Source organism: Salmo salar, chromosome ssa12 (genome assembly GCF_905237065.1).
Source record: "Salmo salar chromosome ssa12, Ssal_v3.1, whole genome shotgun sequence".
Lineage (NCBI taxonomy): Eukaryota > Metazoa > Chordata > Actinopteri > Salmoniformes > Salmonidae > Salmo > Salmo salar.
In genome coordinates this window covers 29,168,822-29,185,044 of record NC_059453.1, presented here as the reverse complement: position 1 = coordinate 29,185,044, position 16,223 = coordinate 29,168,822, and the positions used below count along the sequence as shown (strand labels likewise).

Below are 16,223 nucleotides of genomic sequence, written 5' to 3'. Positions count from 1 at the left end.
ATCAGCACAACAGTTTTCAGCCGTGCTAACATAATTGCAAAAGGGTTTTCTAATGATCAATTAGCCTTTTAAAATGATAAACTTGGATTAGCTAACACAACGTGCCATTGGAACACAGGAGTGATGGTTGCTGATAATGGGCCTCTGTACCCCTATGTAGATATTCCATAAAAATAAAAACAAACAGCCATTTCCAGCTACAATAGTCATTTACAACATTAACAATATCTACACTGTATTTCTGATCAATTTGATGTTATTTTAATGGACAAAAGAAATGAGCTTTTCTTTCAAAAACAAGGACATTTCTAAGTGACCCCAAACTTTTGAACGGTAGTGTATGTATGTATGTATGTATGTATGTATGTATGTATGTATGTATGTATGTATGTATGTATGTATGTATGTATGTATGTATGTATGTATGTACACAGAGAGGGGGTACTCAGCCCCTATCCCATTGCCCTCTCCATAAACCCAGTCTGAGCTGTGAAGGGACCCAGAGAGCTAGAGACAATCACACCAAAGCCTTCATCAAAACATCAGTTATGGACCTAATCTAAATTTTACTGCTATAAGCCTCTTAATTTTATGACAGCGATACTCTTTCTCCCCCTAAGACAAATCCTCTTTTTGCCAAACTATAACTTAGCGTGCTGGAGCAAATGTCTTGCTCTTCTCTGACTGCCTCATAAGTGTCCATGATGTCTATATGCTGTCGTATGATTGGTGTTGCTAGTCCCTTCCTCTGTATCTCTCTATTTAAACACTCACTGCTGCTATGGTTACCATACATCTGTCCATTTGTTTTGCTGATCTGCCTTTCCTTGTTCTTGCATTCCCTGTGCATTGAAAAGCTAGCTAACCAACGTTAGCATAGCAGCATTAGCAAACTGCTAAACCTCCTAACTGTATTTGAAGGGTCTCATGTGTGCATACTGTAGGTGTTAAATGCTCTTAACAACCCCCAAAACACCTTTTAAAAAAAGTTCTCAACTAAACAATTTCCGACGACTAACTGTTATTCTCTCATGCTTCCTCCATTACGCTCTCATGATTTGGGGAATATTGGAGTTTACGGAGTCCAAGAGGCATTATAAAAACATTTTAGCCCTTCATTTTAAGGATGTGTGTTGCTTTGGCTGTTACTAAAAACACGTCCCATCTCCCATATCTTTAATTAGAATGGGAGACCCAATCCCATATGCCGCTTATAAAACAGAACACGGTTATAAGTTATTTCCATGTCCAAACCACTTTGCCACTGGACTCCATCCCCCATAACCCCCCTTTCCTCCCTCTCGTGTTCTATGATTGTGCTGAATGATTCCAAGGCTCTGGCTACTTTCAACTCGGTCCAGGACTAGGATTTGACTGCCAAATCAGTCTGCTGCTTAGTGCTTAGCAAACAGTGAGCTGGAAGACCACTGGTGTATTCAGTGATCTGAAACGTTCTGAACGTTGCAGACAGAAATAGAATGAACAGAGCTGACATGATTCCCTATTCAATCTGACAGACAGTCCCATCTTTTCTACCACATACATTTCTATCTGAATGTTCTTTAACGTTACATGCTCTTGAACAGTCTCCAGGGTTGCCTGCATAGAGAGACAGTCAGTATAAGCCTAACACTGATAGGACTTAAGTGTTATTATCAGAGAGAAACTGTACAATGTATGATTTAATGCTCAATGCTTAAAAACAGTCGGCTGGGTGTAAGACCAAAGACCACGATTGCATAGAGACTGTCAGACAGGCATAACACTGATAGGACTTATGTGTTGTCATAACATCCAAGATGGCTGCATATTTATTTCTTACCTTTATTTAACTAGGCAAGTCAGTTAGGAACAAATTCTTATTTTCTATGACGGCTTAGGAACAGTGGGTTAACTGCCTTGTTCAGGGGCAGAACGACAGATATGTGGTCAGCTCAGGGTTTCGATCTTGCAACCTTTGGGTTAGTAGTCCAATGCTCTAACCACTAGGCTACAATGCCGCCTCATATCATTTAATAAGACCTAGAAATTCATCTTTCTCAACGGTCACCATATGCCTGAGAATGACTTTAGAGAGAGACATTACGGGAATTACTATAGCAAATAGGAACGTTCCTCGACTCAGTTCTACGATGCGGTTTTCCATGGTTTTCTATACATTGAGGTCACTCTTTCCAACATCATTCCACTAGAAGACAGAGAAGAAGGATCACGTGTTTCCGAGGAAGCATCCAAGGATATCCCTGTCATAGATTTCACACGTGCTGGATTGACCTGGGAACACGGAGCGCCAGTATCCCGACGTGAGCGAAGGCCAGACGGACAATACCGTCTCATCCCCCAGGTGAAATGGCATTCCCAGACAATGAGCTGGAAATACAGAACGTCTCTGCGGAATCTCCTTAACAACCAGAGCCTATTTCTCTCTCCCTGTGTAGCCTACCTCTTAGTGTTCAGTATCTCACAGTCTCTTGTGAGGGGATGACCATAAAAATAGCCATAGGGCCTGGCATTTCTCCTGACCAAGAACAAATCTGGGCCCTAGTCCAGGCCTATAACTGGGCCAACAGAGTTTTTCCTGGCCAGATGTTGTGGTTAGGAAAACTCCTGGTCCTAGCATAGCACAACACACTAAGATGGAGGCTCTCTCCCACCTGACCTAAATAGTAGGGCCGGGGAAGATACCAGTATCGCAAAACAATATCCATGGCAAAAATGAAAACACGAACCAGACTCAACTCTTTGGTCCTTTATAAACCAGCTGTATGTAAAATATTGTGTACTAGTTTGGAAAATAAATACATGTGACTCTGGATGACAACATAATAATGTCTGTTTCCAACATTAGAACTGTTTCCTTAAAGAAATCTGCTTTGTGTTTTGTTTCCCTGCCACGACACTAACAAGTTTCGCGATACTGGTATCACCCCCGGCCCACCTAAATAGATTTAAATAGAGAGCAGGAAACAGACTTTGTTCTCTCTCCCACCCTGCTAGGCCCAGGTGCTAGCCTTGACTTCCTGTCCCTGTGTGCATCACTGGCGTTAGCTCATCTCCTCAAGGACACACAGATAGAGTAATGGACAACAGATACTGTACAGCTCTGATGCAGCTAGAAAGAGATAGGCTAATGATAATTATACAGTTATGCAGGTGCTTTTATCTAATGGTTTGAGTTAACACAGTCAGTATGCATTTCACTGTAAGTCTACACCTGTTATTTACGAAGCATGTGACAATTAAAATGTGATTTTTATGCAGGAAATGGAGCTGTGAAATGTAACTGTGCTCCAACCAAACGAGCCATCAGAACCACAACGTATTGTTTCCTGTTTACAGTCTCACGGTAGTTATAGAACGAGACTGACTTCCTGGTTGTGTTGGTTCTGACTGAGGTCAGAAAGATCAAAGTCATCACCGCATCCTGTTGTGAGGTTTAGTGAGGCTAGAGATCAGATTGAACACTGAGGAAAGAGAGGGCGAGCGAGAGACCATAGATGTATACCTAAACTGACTAAAAAGGTCAAGACATGAGGTTGTGTTCTCTAGGGCCCACTGTTGCACTACAGCTCATCCACATCAGTACACTATCCAACTAAACAAGGCCAGCGGACCTCATGGTGGCCTTCATGTTAGAGTCCCAGGCCTTGTTCAATACTCCTTCTCTGAGGCCCTTTGAGAGTATGGGCCCTGAGCTCCATGGCATGTCGTCTGAGTCCTGATGTGACCGGCTGGATCAGCTTCCTCAAAGAATGGGGTCTAGACGGGGGCCAGACGGCCTTCAGACCGGCCTGTTAGAACTGAAGAGTGAAGGGAGCTCCCCTGGGGACCGCAACTCTGAGGCCCAAATGCTAGAGTTTCATCAGTGTGTGTGTGTCTAGTCAAATTTATGTCTATTGGACCGGATGGGCAAGTTTCTCTGCTAATAACACCATGGTATTAAGTCTCTAGTCAATGGTTGTCTCACTGAACCACTGACCCATCTCTTACATTCCAGACTCGCTCACTTCCTGATCATTATCACATGACGGTGGAACGATGAGGACGCTGACAGTTACTGTAATACTGACAGATTACGGTCTGTGAAAACATAAGAGGCATGATGATATAATGCTAGCATTTAAAACTGTGCAGTGTCAGACATATACTACTGTACATACAATGCCAAACCCACTGGCAAAACAGCGATTATGGCTTGAATGAAATGTCCATTCAAGTTGACAACACTTTATCTTGATACACTAACACAAACTATAATGGTGAAGTTTAACTCCGTGGTACTACGTACGCACATAGCGGTTCTGCCAGTGTCAACAGAAGCTACAACATTATGCAGTGGAATTATAATATCATAGAAATCTTTCAAAACCAAGTCTGACAAGGCAAGGCCATCGACTGACCGATAAAGTTACACAAACCCTCCCCTTATATTTCACTTGATCAGTCCAAAGCTTAGCCACCGCTAATGTCAGGGTGTCAAATATACACTTCCTCATGTCTTCTCTGGACACTGTTGGGTTTATGCTGACGCAGGGCGTGTGTAACTCGCTCGTCTTCTGGCCAGGTTCAGCACAAAATAATTATAGCAGAGAGAGAGAGAGTCGACAGAGACAAAGAGAGAGAGAGAAAGAAAGATATGGAGGAACTCAAAGTGAATGCAGCTGTTGGTAGTTCAGTAGTACTTGGCTCTATACCTTTCAGTCTGAACCCCTGGGTGCTTGGCAGGTAAGGCCTAGTTCATTCCTTTGAACAAGCAACAGCCACAGGTTAACGACTAGAAAGCCTTCTGTACCGCAGGCTACTGCCATCCTGATTTACATCACTTGTTGACCACTGGAGCCGTTTCCAATGTTAGAAGTATCAAGAGTGGACAGATTCCAGACAACACCTGCAGCTATTTCAAACTCCACCATAGCAAACAGATCGTGAGAAAACTATTCACTGTTGATGAGTAGTCCTATTCACTATCGAGTTGATTCACTATGCAGTTGATTCTCTATGCGGTTGATTCTCTATGCGGTTGATTCACTATGCGGTTGATTCACTATTCGGCTCATTCAATTTATCAGAGAGCGATACGAGACCAAGGCTTATGACTTGATGTTGATCTTAGATGCACTCATAAAGAAGAAATAAAAATCCATACCGACGCACTAACATAAACCACACAATCTAAAAACGCACACTGTCCGCAAACAATAAGCCTCTGGAAAATCCCCACACTTTTAGTTTGAGCTGAGAGACAGACAGATAAGAGACCAGACTGGATTTGCCAGTAAATGGAAGAGTAGGCCTACGTCAGCAGTGCTTCAGCAGCAGTGTGTGACAAGTAGTGACGTTTCTACACGGCCCCAGATCAGATACCAGGGAGAATCAGATACAAGCAGAATCCACAACTGCCTGAGAGGACAGGCTGAGTGACAGGGTGGCTGACATCATCCTGTTAACATGGCACTGATATGGTATTTTTCATCCATTTGATCATACAGTACTGCTACTGAACATATAATCACTCACAACAACAAAAACTACCTGGACATAAACCTACAGATGTGGGAGACAGAGTCTGGTCTGTCCAATATGGAGAGATCACCACAATTGTTTTAAGGTTCATTGACTCAAAATGACTTCCTGAAGCAGGACCACACATCCAGAAGTGTAATTCTAAGGGCGTGAATGCACATAGACTGATCTGACCAAGAGAGCGAGAACCCAACGCTCATCAAGTTTTGGACTGTGTCCATATGACGCTAAACAAATTAATTAATAATACTGACCTGTTTAACTATGTTCAGTCACACATTCAGATTCTCAGATCTGACGGAGGAAACACACTTTCAGTTCAATGTGTGTGTGGTTTGGTTTTACTGTCCTTGTGGGGATAAAATGAAGAAACCTGCACACTGCTCGATAGTATCACTGCTCTTTTAATCGGCCTCCAGAGTCCTCATAAGGATAGCAAAACAAGAAAATTCAGACAAATGTGTACATTTTGTCAAGCCCACAAGGAAAAAGGCTTTTTTAGCCTTAGAGGTTAGGTTTAGGCTTACAATTAGGGTTAGAGATGGGGTTAGGGGTTAGGTTTAGTTTTAGGCTTAAGGTTAGATTAAGGATTAGGGGTTAGGTTTAGTTTTAGGGTTAAGGTTAGATTAATGATTAGGGGTTAGGTTTAGTTTTAGGGTTAAGGTTAGATTAAGGATTAGGGGTTAGGTTTAGTTTTAGGGTTAAGGTTAGATTAATGATTAGGGGTTAGGTTTAGTTTTAGGCTTAAGGTTAGATTAAGGATTAGGGGTTAGGTTTAGTTTTAGGGTTAAAGTTAGATTAAGGATTAGGGGTTAGGTTTAGTTTTAGGGTTAAGGTTAGATTAATGATTAGGGGTTAGGTTTAGTTTTAGGGTTAAGGTTAGATTAATGATTAGGGGTTAGGTTTAGTTTTAGGGTTAAGGTTAGATTAATGATTAGGGGTTAGGTTTAGTTTTAGGGTTAAGGTTAGATTAATGATTAGGGGTTAGGTTTAGTTTTAGGGTTAAGGTTAGATTAAGGATTAGGTTTAGTTTTAGGGTTAAGGTTAGATTAAGGATTAGGTTTTAGGGCAGTGTTTCCCAAACTCGGTCCTTGGGACCCCAAGGGGTGCATGTTTTGTTTTATGCCCTAGCAGAAAACAGCTGATTCAAATAATCAACTAATCATCAAGCTTTGATCATTTTAATCAGCTGTTTAGTTAGGGCAAAACCCAAAAATGTGCACCCCTTGGGGTTAGGGAAAATAGGAATTAGAATGGGAATCAATTGTTTGTTCCCCACAAGGATAGCAAAACAAACGTGTGTGTGTGTGTGGGTAGGTGTGTGTGTGGCGCATCTGTCAGACCTCTCACAGCTGGAGGGAAGGACACACTTGGACCGGAGGAGGAAGAGGAAAGGAGGTAGAGGACAACAAAGGAAATCAATGCTAGCTTCACAGGACAGCTAGGAAAACAAAGGAGAGAGACAGAGGACACATTGAGGAGTTTGAATGGGGGTTTGCGGTGGCCAGATGAGGCTTTACTATGAGTCCCTTTAATGCTTTCAGTTGGAAGGTTTCCTGTGGTGGAGTAGCACTGTCAATACTGGGGTCGTCTACTGACGTAACTAGGATATAATCAATAACAGACTCGGATTAAGAAACTGAGGGGAACACATGCCCAATGCGCGCACACACACACACACACACACACACACACACACACACACACACACACACACACACACACACACACACACACACACACACACACACACACAAACAAACTCGAGAAACAAAAACAGAGCGAGAGAGAGAAGGGAGAGACCAGCGCTGTTAAGTGAAGAAGGCTAGTGACTCAATTGTAAATTTGATCTAGAAATAGTATTTTTGACATCAGTTATCTTCAGCCGTTAGTCACCACTGGCTGTCGATAGGAACGTCTGTGACAAATAAAAGAGAGTAATCAAAACGTATAATTCAAAACATGACAAACCTTCAAAGTCAGAGATAATTCCGTCCAAGTGAGCAGTAACCTTGGAGTCAGACATCTTGCTGGTTTGATATAAAAGTAAACAGAATTCCCAAATCCCTTCCCAATCAAGGTAACGTTCCAGAGTCCCTCTACTGATTCTAAACAAATCCCAAATTAGGAGCCAGTGTAAAAAACCAGAGTGCTGAGTAGTAGATCTGATCCAAGCCTACAGCTTTCTTAAAGGAGCAACTTCTTTTTCTCTGCTTCCTCCTATGCATGGCACTACATCGCAGCGTTCAGTCTTCAGAGAGTGAAAGGCAAGCCCTCCTCTCCTCCCCTCAGAGAGAAACTCCCTCCCTCTTTTTCTGTGCATCTCCCTGCCTGCCGTCTCCCTCTCAATGAGTGTGTGTGTGCGTGCATGACTGTGTCTGTGTGTCAAGTCTGATCCCATAACATTCTACAACATGTAAAAAGACATGAGCCAACAGGGGAAATGTCACAGAGCCACTTAACCAACTTCCTGGCCTCATGTAATGAACCAGCAAGCTCCCCTGCCCTCAGCCAACCAGTCAAAAAGTCAGGCTCTCAAAAATGGCCTTCATAAACCTCAAGCCACTCAGTCCCACTCCACTCGAGCTAACATGAACTGACCACCTCAGAAAGTACCTCAGTAGTTACAGATAAACATGGAATTCTGCCTCACTACCACTAATTAAAAAATACTCACTTCTCTGGTACTTTCCTGACACAAAGTCTGACAGCATCTGCAGTGGCACCCTTTTCCCTATATAGGGCCCTGGTTAAAAAGGTAGTGCATTATATGAGCCCTGGTCAAAAAGGTAGTGCACTATATGAGCCCTGGTCAAAAAGGTAGTGCACTATATGAGCCCTGGTTAAAAAGGTAGTGCACAAAAATGGCCCTGGTCAAAAAGGTAGTGCATTATATGAGCCCTGGTCAAAAAGGTAGTGCACTATATGAGCCCTGGTCAAAAAGGTAGTGCACTATATGAGCCCTGGTCAAAAAGGTACTGCACTATATGAGCCCTGGTTAAAAAGGTAGTGCACAAAAATGGCCCTGGTCAAAAAGGTAGTGCACAAAAATGGCCCTGGTCTAAAAGGTAGTGCATTATATGAGCCCTGGTCAAAAAGGTAGTGCACTATATGAGCCCTGGTCAAAAAGGTAGTGCACTATATGAGCCCTGGTTAAAAAGGTAGTGCACAAAAATGGCCCTGGTCTAAAAGGTAGTGCATTATATGAGCCCTGGTCAAAAAGGTAGTGCACTATATGAGCCCTGGTCAAAAAGGTAGTGCACTATATGGGCCCTGGTCTAAAAGGTAGTGCACTATATGAGCCCTAGTCAAAAAGGTAGTGCACTATATGAGCCCTGGTCAAAAAGGTAGTGCACTATATGAGCCCTGGTCAAAAAGGTAGTGCACTATATGAGCCCTGGTCAAAAAGGTAGTGCACTATATGAGCCCTGGTCAAAAGGTAGTGCACTATATAGTACAGTCCAGGCTGCATCACATCTGGCAGTGATTGGGAGTCCCATAGGTCAACGCACAATTGGACCAGCGTTGTCCAGGTTTGGCCGGGGGAGGATGTCATTGTAAATAAGAATTTGTTCTTAACTGACTTGCCTAGTTAAATATATATATATTTTGAATACATATATATATACACACACACACACACACACACACACACACACACACACACACACACACACACACACACACACACACACACACACACACACGTAATAGGGTTCCATTTCAGACTCATCCTTAGACTCACAACCTCTCTAATTAAAGAACACTCACTTCTCTGGAAGTTTCCTGACTGACACAGAACGACTGACTACACTGTAGGGCTTAGGGCGGCTAAGGAGCGAGTCACACACAAACTCGCTCCCTGTTAAAAAAATGGTTCCTAGAGAAAAGACAGGAAGTTAAGATCTGTGGGGATTTCGGAGAGTGTGTAACCTAATAACACAACGCGGGATTGAGCTTGATAAGACAGCATTTGATCGGAGTCGTGATTACATGTCCCTGGGGACTACTTTTTTTGGGGGTGAGTACCAAGTTCTGAAGGCTTGGAAAACGGTTGATATAAAAAATAATAGAAAGTGACAAAATTAACATATAGTTGTCCTTGTGTTTCATACTAAAGTCTGCACCGCAGTCAACCTGCAGTAATTAGCATTAGGAAGCAATGGTAGAGCTATCTGCTTATGACCTCCCGATAGCATTCTACGCTAACAAAGCAATAGCGTAATTAGTGATGAGTGACTCATGGCTTTTCCAGAGAAACTCACTTCCTGTTTGGAGCCAGACATGTTGAGACCTACAGGAAGTCAACATTGTAATCACACAGTGTATTACACCCTTAGTGGAGCATATGGACCATACAGAGGACCACTCTGATGCCAACAAGCCATACATATTTCCGTCTTGTGAATGTGTACTATGTATACTAGCCGGCTGTATGAATGAAAAGGTATTTCTGAGAAGGTCAATGTCATCCTAGGAACTTGGGCCCACCTGGTGGCTGGCGTCGCCTCACCCTAACACCTTCAGGTCAGGAGCGGTCCTGTTGTGTTTTATTGTGTGTTCTGGTTCCTTTCTATGGCGAGTGTCTAGGGACCAGGGCCAGAGGCTGCCAGGTAGAGTGTGTGTGTGTGTGTCCAAGCACTATGGAGTGTGTGTGTTTATGATATATACCAGTTATAGGATTGGAATACCTCTGCTAGACTGCTACAATGTTTACCACTTGTGCTGTGTTGGAAAGGTTACAGTCTTCTATGGATTGTGTAGGGTGCCTCTCAGTGCTGAAAGCAACCATGGGTTGAGTCAGCCTCATAAGTACTCACATACCCACATTCTGTGTGTCATACATCCAGTAAACCTGACAGCTGTGTATAGGCGTGCGGTGTGTGTGTGTGTTACAGTACATCCTCACTAACCTATGCATGTGCATTCATGTATGTATATTTGGTCAAAAGTAGCAGTGTGTGGCCCCCTGGTACTCAGCCCCAGTGGCAGTACTGTAAACCATATGCCACACAGCCTCAGTCCTCAATTAAACCTAAAACACACCGTTCAAAATACACACCTCCCCAGCCAGCATATATTTATCTAAACACGCACGCAAACACACACGCACACGCAGATGATGGCTCCCTTCCAGGCATCGAGAGACAGATTTTCAAAACAACATCTGGAGCGCGTGTGTGTTTCAGTACCCCTGAAATAGCCCAGTAAACAGTGTTTGAAGGCTCAGGGCTAAACTGTAGAGAAATCTCCACCAAAACAATACAGCCTGGTCCTGGATCATGGCAGAGAGAGAGAGAGGAGACAGGAGAGCTGTGGTGTAGATGCATGTTGTTTGTGTAAAAGGGTGCCGGTTTGGGTCAGTACAACGTGCTTATAGGATAGGCTGGTCTAGGACCCTTCACATATTCACACCGACGACTTCACGTCATCTCTCCCCAGTATATGTGGGTTAGCTTTGTCACTTACGGTGTAGGCCTCCTAATACTTCACCGGTTGTACCTGCAGACTTAGTCGTCAGGCCAATTTCAGAAGAATAGGAACACACAACCATAGACGTTCATCATCAGGAAGTGACACAAAACCAGTCGCCCCACATCAATTCCTTTTATGAGTGTGTGTGTGTGTGTGTGTGTGTGTGTGTGGGATTAGACAGTTTCTCTAAAATGACACCTTTTAAAACGTGATTGTCCTGACCTTTCGGTCCAGACAGCGTGGCAACACTGCGCTGATGACTGCTGATGAAATTGACGGAGCTAAATGAACTTGGCTTCAATAAAAGCTTGAGTAGAGAAACTCTACGTAATTAAACGGGATAATAAAACTCAGAGAAAGAGAAAGCAAGAGCGTGTGAGAGAGCTGTCCAACTAGAAGTCGTAAACACGCCAGGCCTCCTAGCCTGACTGGATCATTTCACACTTTGCCCATCAGGCATAAAACACACTGTGCGATGAAGTGTTTCACATGTCACGTTATGGTACATTTAGACGAGGGACGCAAAGAAAACGTCGTACCAGTCATCATCAAATCAAAAAAAAATTGTCACAGGCGCCGAATACAACAGGTGTAGACTTTGCCGTGAAACGCTTGCTTACGAGCCCTTCCCAACAATGAGTTTAAGAAATTAGAATAAAAAGAAAAATAGTAACACAAGAGGAATAAAATAAAGTACACAAGAATGTAGCTATATACAGGGAGTACCAGTACCAGATCAATGTGCAGTAGTACGAGGTATTTGAGGTAGATATGTACATGAAGGCAGGGTAAAGTGACTAGGCATCAGGATAGATAATAATATGGTAAATTAGGTAGATATGTACATGAAGGCAGGGTAAAGTGACTAGGCATCAGGATAGATAATAATAAGGTATTTGAGGTAGCTTTGTACATGAAGGCAGGGTAAAGTGACTAGGCATCAGGATAGATAATAATAAGGTATTTAAGGTAGATATGTACATGAAGGCAGGGTAAAGTGACTAGGCATCAGGATAGATAATAATAAGATATTTGAGGTAGATATGTACATGAAGGCAGGGTAAAGTGACTAGGCATCAGGATAGATAATAATAAGGTATTTGAGGTAGATATGTACATGAAGGCAGGGTAAAGTGACTAGGCATCAGGATAGATACTAATAAGGTATTTGAGGTAGATATGTACATGAAGGCAGGGTAAAGTGACTAGGCATCAGGATAGATAATAATAAGGTATTTGAGGTAGATATGTACATGAAGGCAGGGTCAAGTGACGAGGCATCAGGATTTTATTTTATTTTATTTGGATCTCTTTTAGTCCCCATTTGAACTAATCTTCCAAGAGTCCTTAAATATTAAAATACAATTTATATACGACATATTTTCACATATAACACACTATTACAAACATACATAATATACTAACATAATGAACCAATAAATAATCAATCTAAAAAATATGGATTCTTCATCTACTGTAATCCCACAACATTTCTGTGTATTATATTTAAAGCGTTTTAAAATAATATTTAAATGTATATATTGAAAGGTTTCTGGTTTGCTCAGTTAATTTATTCAATTTCTTTAGTGCTCTAAATCAAAATGTTCTTTTGCCTATTTATTTTTCTGTCTGGATAACGCATAGATGGTGGACAATCTATTCCTAGTATTTACGGAATGTCTGTCTCTTACCAACTGATTACCGTTGTGAATAGAACTTGGCCGTTTTAAATGATGTATATTATGAAATAAAATAAGCATGTTTTTTTCAATTATCTTGTCGATTGATGACCAACCAAGAACATTGCGCATGACTGCAACAGAAAAACCATATCTCCACCGTAAAACAATCCTTGCTGCTTTGTTCTGTGCAATCTGCAGCCTCCTAACTTCACTTGATGATGCATTTCCCCAGACCACAGAACAGTAGTTCACTTGACTGTCAATTAAAGCTTGTGTTATTTGCTTAATAATTTTTCCTGGTAAATATTTAGCTATCCTTCTGATTATACATGCTGTTTTAATATTTTTTTTTACATAGATGAGTTATTTGAGACGACCATGATAAGCAGTTGTCTAGCTGCACTCCCAATAGTTTGGTTTCTGCTACTTCTTCAATTTGTACTCCTCCCATACTTAATTGTATCCCATGCTGTTTTGGCCTTTTCCTAGTGGAACAGACCAACATAACTTTGGATTTCTTGGTGTTTAAAACAAGTTTATTCTGGCAAACCCACTCCCTGATATTCTCCAAATCTCCTTGTAAAGCTTGCTGTACCTGTTGAACCGATTGTCTTGCTGCATAAATTGTAGTATCATCTGCAAATATAGTAGCTTGAGTTTCAGCTAGGGCATAGGAAAGGTCGTTGGTATATATTAAATAAAGAAGTGGCCCAAGGCAGCTGCCCTGCGGTATTCCACAGTTTAACACATGAGGGGAAGAAAATGAACCATTGATATAGGTGGACTGTTTCCTGTCAGTTAGATATGACTGTACCCAATTCAATGCTACCTCCTTAAAACCATAAGGATAGATAATAATAAGGTATTTGAGGTAGATATGTACATGAAGGCAGGGTAAAGTGACTAAACAAAATGGTATAAAGAATAATAAGGTATATGAGGTAGATATGTACATGAAGGCAGGGTAAAGTGACTAGGTATCAGGATAGATAAGGTATTTGAGGTAGATATGTACATGAAGGCAGGGTAAAGTGACTAGGCATCAGGATAGATAATAATAAGACAAAAATAAAGAACAGAACATAGCAAGACAAGAAAGCAAGCAAGATGGTGAAGGCAAAAGCAAGTCAGCACAATGGTATGCGTTGCTATGGTGATTTCAGTAAACAAACAATGCAAATCAACATCCGGTAAAAAAACGACGCTATGGCAGACGGCAAAAGTTTACATTTTTTAACTCTGGCGGTAAGTCCCATCTACCGTGGCGGCTGACGGCATTCAATGCCAGCCTCAATGACATTTACTGTTGTGCTCTCATTGAAAACAATGATGGCTTTGCCATCTACCGTCTACCTCGTACCATCTAAACATACGATTATTGTAGCATTCCCTACACGTTACATTAGCATTTTCCACACCTTCAATGAATGTTCCACTGGTGCAAGGCCCAGTCAGACCCATAGATCATACAAGGGTCACACGAGAGCTGGCCCTTGCCGTGATACACCTTCAAGAATACTAGTATCCATTGAAGAATATATCTGTAACTGCAGGCTCCGGGATCATCACTGCAGGCTTCGTGCCATGGATCATCACTGGAGGCTTGGTGCGTGGAGCCGGCACAGGGCGTACCAGGCTTAGGAGACACACTGAAGACTGGGTGCGTGGAGCAGGCACGGGGCGTACCAGGCTGGAGAGACGCACTGGAGGCCGGGTGCGTGGAGCCGGAACAGGTCTCACCGGACTGGGGAGATGCACTGGAAACCTGGTCCGCGGAGCTGGCACCGGATACACTGGGCCGTGGATGCGCACTGGAGGTCTCGAGCGTAGAGCTGGCACAACCCGTCCTGGCTGGATGCTTACTTTCGCCCGGCAAATGCGGGGTGCTGGCACAGGACGCACTGGGCTGTGAAGGCGCACCGGAGACACAGTGTGCAGAGCCGGCGCTGGATTTCCTGTGCCGAAGAAACGCACCGGAGATCAGGAGCGCTGAGCCGGCACAATCCGTCCTGGCTGAATGCCCACTCTAGCACGGCAAATGCGAGGAGCCGGCAACGAGCGCACCGGGCTGTGCATGCGCACTGCATAACACGGTGCCTGATCGGTGACACTGACCCGTCACACTAAACAGAAAATAAGATCCCACAAAACCCAAAAGGAAAATGACAACTTATATATGATCCCCAATCAGATACAACGATAGACAGCTGCCTCTGATTGGGAACCACACTCGGCCAAAACCAAAGAAATAGAATACATAGACTTTCCCACCCGAGTCACACCCTGACCTAACCAAACATAGAGAATAATAAGGATCTCTAAGGTCAGGGCGTGACAGTACCCCCCCAAAGGTGCGGACTCCGGCCGCAAACCTGAACCTATAGGGGAGGGTCCGGGTGGGCATCTACTCTCGGTGCAGGCTTCGTGCCATGGATCATCACTGGAGGCTTGGTGCGTGGAGCCGGCACAGGGCGTACCAGGCTGAGGAGACGCACTGGAGACTGGGTGCGTGGAGCAGGCACAGGGCGTACCAGGCTGGAGAGACGCACTGGAGGCCGGGTGCGTGGAGCCGGAACAGGTCTCACCGGACTGAGGAGACGTACTGGCAGCCTGGTGCGTGGAGCTGCCACAGGGCTTACCAGGCTGGGGAGACCCTTCTCCATTCATTATTTCCTCCCATGTCCACTCATCCTGACCACGCTGCTTGGTCCGTTTTTGGTGGGATCTTCTGTAACGGCTCCATTGGTGGTAGGAAGAGTAGACCAAAGCGCAGCGTGGAAAGTGTTCATGATTCTTTTATTCACAAAATACTCAAACAAAATACAAAAAGGCAAAAACGAAAGCGCACAGTTCTGTCAGGCACAGACACTAAACAGAAAATAAGATCCCACAAAACCCAAAAGGAAAATGACAACTTATATATGATCCCCAATCAGAGACAACGATAGACAGCTGCCTCTGATTGGGAACCACACTCAGCCAAAACCAAAGAAATAGAAAACATAGACTTTCCCACCCGAGTCACCCCCTGACCTAACCAAACATAGAGAATAATAAGGATCTCTAAGGTCAGGGCGTGACAATATCATGACTAACCTAACCCCAGATTTGACCCCTGTTTAGGTCTTTCCATATAATAGCCTTGTACCAGCCAAACTCCCAACACCAAAAGGTGGGGCTTCCATAGAGCCGGCCCGCCCAGTTTCCTACTTTCCTGTTCTCAATGTCCAGGGCCATGTTCTTTGGGCCCGGTCTTATCCTAGTGGAGAAATAATAATATTAGCAGACAATAAAAGGTAGGGTGCAGAGAGGTAGGAAGGTAGAAGTGTCGACAGCTGACTCATGGAGGAAATCCTCTACGCTGCTTTTATGGAACACAAAGAGCCTTGCAACTTCCTCTACAGGGGTTAGCCATTGGGTAGTGTGCATGTGTGTGAGTGGAGTCTTGCATGTGTTTGTTGTGCTGTGTCTTAAGGGTACTGCGTTGGCTATCGTCAGCATTCACTGCACTGTTTACATTGTGCAAAACCCAAACTAATTCAA

The 16,223-nt window shown here is 43.4% G+C and overlaps 1 protein-coding gene across 4 annotated transcripts in view; it reads right to left on the bottom strand.

The window, feature by feature from the left end:
* The window catches only part of LOC106564665 (septin-9), a 93,552-nt gene that overhangs the window by 48,920 nt on the left and 28,409 nt on the right, over positions 1 to 16,223 (bottom strand). Inside the window, exon 1 of one of the 4 annotated variants that reach the window (XM_014130870.2) lies at positions 7,495 to 7,784. The exons of the other annotated variants lie outside the window; for them this stretch is intronic. Coding sequence (XP_013986345.1) covers positions 7,495 to 7,549 — 55 coding nt within the window. The 5' untranslated portion in view covers positions 7,550 to 7,784. Of the gene's footprint in view, positions 1 to 7,494; positions 7,785 to 16,223 lie in introns of those variants that run through there. 4 annotated transcript variants of the gene reach the window in all.